This window comes from Quercus robur, chromosome 12 (genome assembly GCF_932294415.1).
Source record: "Quercus robur chromosome 12, dhQueRobu3.1, whole genome shotgun sequence".
NCBI lineage: Eukaryota > Viridiplantae > Streptophyta > Magnoliopsida > Fagales > Fagaceae > Quercus > Quercus robur.
Window position 1 is genome coordinate 8,525,938 of NC_065545.1, and position 8,675 is coordinate 8,534,612.

The following is an 8,675-nucleotide window of genomic DNA, read 5'->3' on the forward strand; positions in this document are numbered from 1 at the left end:
AGAAAATAAAATTGTCTGTACAATTTAGAATATAATTGAGAAACAGTGAACAGATGAAAGATAAATTCCTAAGCATGATATAGGTAATAGGATAATACTGATGACCTACAAAATGCAAAGGCTTACAAGGTCAATTCCAAGCATCAGTGAAAATCTTCGGAATTCTGTAACTCTAGGTGAAGTCCATGACTTACTAGATAGCAGTACAAATCATATCAACTTAGTACACCCTCCTTCAAGCACAAGGATATCACGTGTTTCAATTGGAGCATCTTTCCCCTTGCCAACTGCAAGATTTTAGAAGAATAAAATTACATTATACTAGATAAATAAACAATGACTTGGTATTATGCAGTAAATGTACAGTAAGTACTATACGATCACATCTATGAATAGAATATATAAAGAAGGGGGAATTAAGTTATGCTAGAAAAAACAATGACTTGGGTATTATGCACTGATGTAAAGTTAAGTACTATTACTATATGATCACATTCTATGAATAGAATATTAGAAAACAGGGGCCCACTACAACATTTGGCACCCTACCTTCAATAAGCCTAGGTCAATAATAAGAAGATTAGATATTCTAGTTTGCAAGATAATTGTTGCATAAAACAAAACTTCATAGGAAAGGAATGATAAGAAGAGTCATTCAAAAGCTTATGTTGCAAGCAACTGATAGTGAAACCCACTGAAAGGAGATTCCAAACCACCGCATGCAGCCACCAGCATGTATATCATACAATTGTCTGCTATGTAACTATCTTCCTTCCAAATAAGCTTGCCACACATCCCGATTACATTATGCCCAGAACAGTGAGAAACACGGTCATAATTTTATATATAATAAAAGTGGCACAAAAACATGCCTCGTGGATAGCTGTGATTCTTCTTTCAGCATCATTAAGTTGGGTCTTGACTGCTTCTTCCATTTGCAAGAGAAGCTTCCGGTGTGATGTTTCTGTCAACAGAATTAATAAAATATATAAGAAATTCTGCATAAAGTAACTACAATGCCAATACATACTTATCAAGTGTATCCTAAAAAAAAAAAAAAACACTTGCTCATATCTATTTTAACTTTTCTTTAGGAGGAACTGCTCAAACTTAGTTTTCAAATTTCTTGTTTATGACATGTTTGGTCAGAATTTCAAGTCCATGACTTTTGCTGCATCATATATTGCAGCCATGAAAGGAGAGCAGCCAGCTGCTACATATATCACACTCTGACTCATTTATTAGAAATGACAAGATGCTAGCAAAGATGAAAATATTATGTATGTTTACGTGAAAGCAACTGCAAATGAAATAGGTGTACAGAAATTCATTCAAGAGGATACGAACATTTGTTTTGCATGGGATTTGTAACACTTAGGTCTGTTTGCATTTAATGAGTTGCATTATTTTTCTTTTCATTTGTCTGATTTAGGTCATTCTCTATTTACTGTAAACAACCTCATAGGATAAATTTATCCCTGTGATTATGCTGTTGTCACCACATTGAACTACCGTTTATCAGCTTTATAAAGGATTATCGGGTTCAAATGACATTCAAATACTCCCAAATCAAATTGAGAACAAATTTATACCATGGGTGCTAATGAAAGAATCAGGATAGAGTTGCATTATCAACACAAAATGATGACTTAGGAACCATGCTGTAGTTCCTTGCTCGTATTCCAAGTCATAAGAGTTAAAACAATGAATTAGCATCACCCATCTGTCACTTACAAACTCTAACCTTATTAGTAAAGTGCATCCAATCAATGGATTGCACCTGGTGTATTCATCTTACAAAACCCTCAAGCCATATAAACAAAAACTTATATGAATCAATTTATCAGATTTATTTAATTCTAACCCATTAGTTCATGCAGTTAGGAGCATTTGATCATGTGGATCCTTCACTTATGACAGATCCATGAGCATTACAATGAGTATACAAAATTGGGTTGCTTGTATATGTATCACATGGAATTCAAAATGTATGACTTACATGCGTAGTTTGATAGATAATGCCAACTCAAAGACATTTTTTGATGAATTGAAACAATTAATATATGCACATTCACAACAATAAGAGTTGCCATACTTTTCTTCTCCATTGTTCCCTTAAACTCTATCTGGTGTGCTTCTAGCCCTTCAAGCATGTTTCTGAAGTCCTGGAGATGCTGATTAATATCTTCTTTGAATTTTTCATGAATCAACTTCAATTCGTTTTGTTGCTCTGTGTGATTAAAACATCACCTTTAAGCTTCATCAAGTGGAATATCTCACCATTTAATGCAATGGTCTAGTTGATACAAATTCTGTTACCTTCAAATTTTGCTTCCAACCGTTTTCTTTTTGATTTACTGAGGCCTGTCAGCTTCCCTCTGGAAAAATTATCAAAATCAAAAATAAGAAACAATTGCCTTGAGCTGAGAAACCTATCAACTTGAAATACCTACATGTCTGTCTGAATATGAGACTCAAGGTTCTGCAGCTGCAAAGATATCCCATCAGCAACGGACATCACAATTTCAGAGGATCTTTTAGTAGTCTCTGACTTCATTCTGCTTTTAAGTTTTTGTAGTTCCAAGCAAAACAGTTGGATGGCCCTAAAGTATAAAATGAAACAAAAATCAACCAGAAATAGATTGTGTAGTTAGGAAAGTAGTTCATATTTTCTGATGGGAAATTTTATGGTTTTGAATAGCAGAAGAAAAACCTCGACAATCCATCCTCTTGGCTCTGCTCTAAAGGTTCTTGAATCGAACTACTTTCTCCAGTCCCTGGCCAGATTTTACAAAGACAGAGAAGAAATTCAATGATAAAAAGCACATAATAAAAGTGAATGTTTGACAGATGAATCAAAAGCAGTAGTATATATATATATAGTGAAGTTGTACCTTTTGGAGAGGGTGACATGGGACTGATATTATCAAATCTAATGCCTTCACAGGACCTGCGCCTTTTAGTTGAACGAAGTGTGAAATTTGATTTCTCAGCGGCACCAGGTTCTGCAGACGATGTATCTCCTTCTCTACAACCTGCACATGACCATTAGATAAAAGCAGACCAACACTCTAAGAAACACATGCAGAAAAAGAAGCATATGGTGGTAACAAAAAATTAAAAAAAAATTAACTGAGATGGATAAGAAGAAACATATAAATTATAATACTTCCTGACACCATAAACAGTCTACTCTGATGATAGCTACTAGTCGACGAGCTTGAGGTGTAAAGTTAAAGCTTGAGTTTTCATTCTATAATATAGATTAATAATATGTTACAATTACTTTGTTGATAAAACTTATTATCAGTGGTTGATAACTTGTGGAGTGAGGCCCACGTATTTATTTTATCTTCACTCTACTTATCTCAAATGTATGTATCTTCAATCAAGAATTACAGGATTTATGTGACAAATACATAAGATGTTAATAGCAATATCTTCTATACTGAAGTTCATGTGGAACTGATGCAGGAGCACAGCCAAAATAATTTCAGAATTTCTATGTCAGATTTTCATCCAATTTTCTTTGGATTATTTCAGGTTTCAAGTTTTTATTTATTTAGTTTGAGATCAAATAGGGATTAAAATTTCATGCTCTTAGATAGGGATTAGTTTGGACTTTCATTTCTAGTTTGAGTTCAGCAAGGATAAGTTTACACATGCACGACAACCTTACCCTCCACCATTTCTTAGAGAGAGAGGAGGAGCCATTTGTGTTAAAGCTCATTGGCATAAACAGTAAACATAATTAAAAATCTAATTTTTTCTATGGTGTTCTCTGATGGCCATTCTTATTACACAATTCAATCATATTAATTTTATAACATAGAATTCCATGTTTAGCTTCTCATACTCTACTTCTCATGCATATCAGTGTTCATGAATATCAGTTGTAAAATGGAGCCAGCAATAACAACTACAAATGCCTTGTTCACACATTGAATGTAAGTATTTACAAGTGTACAAACCACTATATGCTTCGAGGATGGGTGAACCATCTGCCGAACTCTTACAATCCTGTTCTTCAGCTGATGATTCAGACAGGCCATCTTCTGCATCTTTCTCTTCAATATCAACCACTGCTTTTTGGGGTGGAAAATTTTTAAGTTCCTCTGCATCACCCTTAAGTTCAATAAGGAAAAACAAAAGGCAGAAATACAAGAGATTCCAGCTTAGAAACCAGCACTAATACAATACTATCATATTGGAACCTCTAAAACAATAAAGGATACAGAATACTCTTTCTGTGCATTTGACCCATAATGATCTGGTTTTGAAGTCTGCAAATTCCTGAAGCTACGAATGCCTCCCACAGTAAATCTTTTCTTTGTTGGTGGACGACTGGGAACATCATGTTCCAGTTGGTCCGTTTTTGGAGTTGAGGTACGGGTAGAACTTGAGGTGGGAGTTTCAATTCTAAATGTTGGACTCTCAAAGCCATCTTGTTGGTCCACAACATTCTTTAAAGAAGGATTATCAATTTCTTCTTGTTGGTCCCCATTTGCTGGACTGTTAAAATCCTCCTGCTGATCTGTCTTGTCTGTCAAAGGGGATTGACGTGAATTTTGTTCCTGGATTTTTTTCTCCACTTCAAGGTACTCTCTATCATTCTCGGGTAAACAATGATGAACATCTCCCATTTTCTTGCCTGGTGAAGGTGTCTCCTCAGCAGGAAGCGGTGCTGCACTCCTATAACTTGCTCCCTGGATCTTATCTGAAGTATCCTTTTCAGGAAACAAAATCTTGCGTGGCTCAATTTTGGTACTCTTTTTATCACTCTTCTTCCTCATAGGCTTTGAGGAACCACCATTGGCAGAACCATTTACTCTCCCAGACCATCCTCCCTTAAGGGAGAAGATGTTCTTCTCTTGATTTTTCTGTATGTAACCAGAAGATGGACCACATTTAGTTCGCTTAACTTGCACCTTTGGTGAAACTCTCTTTTGGGTCAACGAACGAGTTACTGGTCTCCTGATAGTGTGATCAGGGTCTTCAGAGTCAGTTTCTATTGTATCTGAATTCTGTCTGGGCCTGACTACTTCACCACCCTTTTGATCAAAATTCTGCCCCGGCTTTAAATTATTGGCACCGACCTCATGACTTTGAGAGTTAGAATGCTGACTCTTAGGTGAAGAAATATTGCCCAATATCTCCCAGAGCTTCATTCTCAAAGTTTCAGTTTGGGTTTCTGTTTTATCTGCTTTATCCGACACGTGATCTTCTTGTGCGGCTGCAAAACTAAATTCCTTCACCGTCTCTGTGCTTCCATCCTTCATTCCCTTCCTTTTGTAGGTAATCCCATCAAACTGCTTCTCACCACTGTCAGACTGTAAAATTGATGTCTTATTGGTACAAAATTGAACGGAATGTGTCGCTGGTGCATTTTTTTGTCCACTAAGCTTGTTCTGCCTGCCACTAGTGGCTGGTTGCTCTGCACAAAAGAAAGTCTCCGGAAAAGATGATTGTTGGTGAAGTGATCTTGTAGTAATCCAAGGCGAACCCTCCTGCTCTGGAGCCTCAATTGGTTTCCTTTTGACAGGAGCCGTGACTTGTTGCCCCTTCTTTTTCACTTCTATGGAATTTTCCACATTAAGATTCTTCCTTTCTGTCGGGACTGCAACGTCATCTTCCTTAGCAGCTCCAGACATTTTCTTGGCTACTGAATCAACCATAACCCCAATAGATATCTTCCTCGATTGGCTAGACTGCTGATAATTGCTTATACTCCGACAATCACTCATTCGATCCTACAACATGTTTTTGCAAGGGTGTCAATTATCCAATTTTATCAACAACTTGCTATGGTTTGAATTTATCATAGCAATTAAGGCCTGTAATAATCCCAATTCCCCAATTCCCTTTCCACATCTTTTTTTTATTTACACACACACACACAGAAATAAAACTAATAAAGTATAAGTTTCTGTAAAAGAAAAGCTTCCCAATAACACAGAACTGAGACTCCAATCAAATCCAAATATCCCCAACTAGATGCAGCAGCCTAGATAAGTACAAGGCACAACAAAACCTTCATCACATATGACTTATATATGAGAAGACGCCATTATCAAAAATCATCAGAAGTGATTATTAAAGAGGCAAATGATACGACATACAAGTAAGCTGATGAATATAAACAATCCAATTTAGCAACAACAGAAAGGAAATGAATGTAAAGCTTATAGCATTTAACTTTAACAAAGAGTTGGGTATCGAAACACCTCTATCAGCACTATTAGTCCTTAAGTCAAAGATTGTCAGTACTTACATCTCGTAGATTCCGTGGTGCATCGACCTCCATTATCACAAATTTAGCTGAGAAGACACGAAATTAAAACCAGTAGCAGCTGTGAACCAAAAAAGTAACCAAAAACCAGTTAGATGAAGAAGCGAATGGGAGAATTAAACAAATCCATAAGCAATTTGACAAAAAAAGGAAGCAAAACTCCAAGTAACTAATCTAAACTCAGCTTAATACAACCGTTTGTCTTGTTTTCAAAGAGTTATTTCATATATTTTAATTTCCGGAGTGAAATTAAAACAAAATTAAGTACAATATTCAAATCTGAATATCTCATTTCTCACCAACCAGAGTGTTAAATGAAAAAGAAAACGATAACTAGAATCGATTACATGTAAGCCCTAATTTTCTCCGGTCTATTCTTCACATACCAATTTTGGCAATTCATTTTTATATTCAAGCTAAAATTCAAAAAGCGAAAACCAAAGGTTCAAATCAAATTCAAATTTCGAAAAATTTACGTTCTCGATCACACAGATTCCAAAATAAAATCAACAACACCGAGCTCAAACAAGCACAGATTCAGAATTCAAAAAAAAAAAAAAAATGATATCGGATTGTAGACAAAATTCGAGTCCAGGAAAAAGCGAAACTGAATCAGAGAAATAGTTATTAAAACGACGAAATAGACGAGAAAACGAGAGAGATCGCTTACGGCTTGTTTGGCGGAACTAATTGAAGAGCTCCAAATTTAAATTGAAATTGTGTGAACCAAACAATCGTAGAGTATAAGCTTAAGTGGAAACTGGAGAGAGAGAGAGAGCTCAGTGGTGTAAATTTCGTGATCGCCAAAAATTTTTGGCCGAAATGAAAAGAAAGAAAGAAGCGGGAAAATATAAAATGTGATTACGGTTTGGATCGTAACTGTCTGATTGAGTGTGTTTTATAGACTAGTTTAAGCGCGGTGCGCATCGCGCACTCCTCTTTAGAAAAATGGACGATTTTACCCCTCTATTTTTGGTACACTTCCTTGCATTTTTAAAAAAATAAATAAATAAAACTTGAGTTTAGTACTTTAGATATTTCAATGTGTTAATATTAAGTTCTCTAAATCAAATTTAAACACATGTATGTATTAAATTTAATCATCCTTCATAAATGTAATATATTTTATTGTTCATTGATCAATGCACCCATGTGTTTAAATTTAATTGAAAACCAAATATATTGTTCTTACAAAATTGTACCTAAGTTTTATATTTTATTATTATTATTTTCATGCTTATATTTATTTTATTACTATTAAGGTAGGCATGATCATTGGGCCGAAGGTGGGAAGCCATGATTTTAATTTTGTGATGGAGAAGGTTAAGTGAAACCAAAATATTTTGAGATCGTATATTTTCTCCTTAGGGGATCAATTCTCGTTAATGGTCTATTTAATTACGTGAAAAATGGAGAGAATAGAAAAATGAGAGTTTTCATTTTGTCTTGTGTGGTGAAAAAAAAAAAAGGAAAGATGGAAAAGGGGGTGGGTGGTTCCACTTCACCCAAGCCTAAAAAAATTCCCATCCTCCTAAATTGGGAGGAAACTTTGGAATAAAATGAGTTTTACATTAAATTTAATACTTTCTCGATATATATATATATATATATATATTTTCCTTACGTCATAAGGGTATAACAATAAATTTATTAAAATCACATTTTCTATCATTTCACTTTGTCATCCTCTTTACCAAACATATATGAGAGAAGTGGGTTCCAATTAGCTCAATTGGTAAGGTCTCTAATAGTTGAATAAGAGATTTGGGGTTCAATCCCCACCTATACCAAAATTAGATTGGTATCTTGGTCTGATGATAAAGAGTTATCATTAGGAGCGGACATCATAGGTTGAAACTCTCTCAAAAAAAAAAAAAAAAAAAAACATATATGAGAGAAAATCGGAACATTTTCTTTCCCTTCACTTGTTTATCATTCCTAAATTTTACATAATCTCACTTTTCCATCCTCTAACTAAAAGAACCCTGAAACAAGTGTGGTTCCACCTCATACTACCACATTAATTGTGCCTCACTTCCTATCAAGACTTAGTATGCCATTGATAAACTTTGTAGGGATTTTATTTTGGGCTCCTTACCTTTAAAAAAAAATGGTTAGATGGGATAAACTGATAAAGTGACTAAATTGAAGGATTATAGTGGTCTCAGGCTGCTCAAGTAGTTTCAAATGAAATATAGGAATGAGGAATGAGACCCTACTGGCTAGATTATGTTGAAGGCTTATCAATGACCAAGACTCCTTTTAGGCCCAAGTTATGTCTAAGAAATACTTAATAAAGGCAAGATTCTGTGTTGGTTAGTCCATAAATTTGCCTTGCTCCTATACTTTGGTTGCTTATAAGAAAGGAGGGCTACTTTTTGCTCAA

General features: G+C 35.1%; 1 protein-coding gene across 1 annotated transcript; it reads right to left on the minus strand.

Annotated features, from left to right (window-relative positions):
* Positions 1-7,161, minus strand: LOC126709846 (meiosis-specific protein ASY3). Its single transcript, XM_050410194.1, has 11 exons — positions 6,960-7,161; positions 6,272-6,350; positions 4,236-5,750; positions 3,972-4,125; positions 2,895-3,035; positions 2,714-2,777; positions 2,454-2,603; positions 2,320-2,378; positions 2,096-2,230; positions 873-964; positions 1-287 (listed from the first exon to the last, which is right to left on the minus strand). Exons 2-11 carry the CDS (start codon positions 6,302-6,304, stop codon positions 216-218), a joined length of 2,415 nt encoding a protein of 804 aa, XP_050266151.1. The 5' UTR covers positions 6,305-6,350; positions 6,960-7,161; the 3' UTR covers positions 1-215.
* Positions 7,162-8,675: the final 1,514 nt, after the last annotated feature.

Excerpts from the sequence above, each read along its gene's own strand:
- LOC126709846 (XM_050410194.1), bottom strand. The coding sequence starts at position 6,304 with ATGGAGGTCGATGCACCACGGAATCTACGAGAT. Across the intron at positions 2,231-2,319 it reads GTTGGAAGCAAAATTTGAAG|AGCAACAAAACGAATTGAAG; the intron begins GTAACAGAATTT and ends TTAATCACACAG. Across the intron at positions 965-2,095 it reads GGGAACAATGGAGAAGAAAA|AAACATCACACCGGAAGCTT; the intron begins GTATGGCAACTC and ends TTCTGTTGACAG.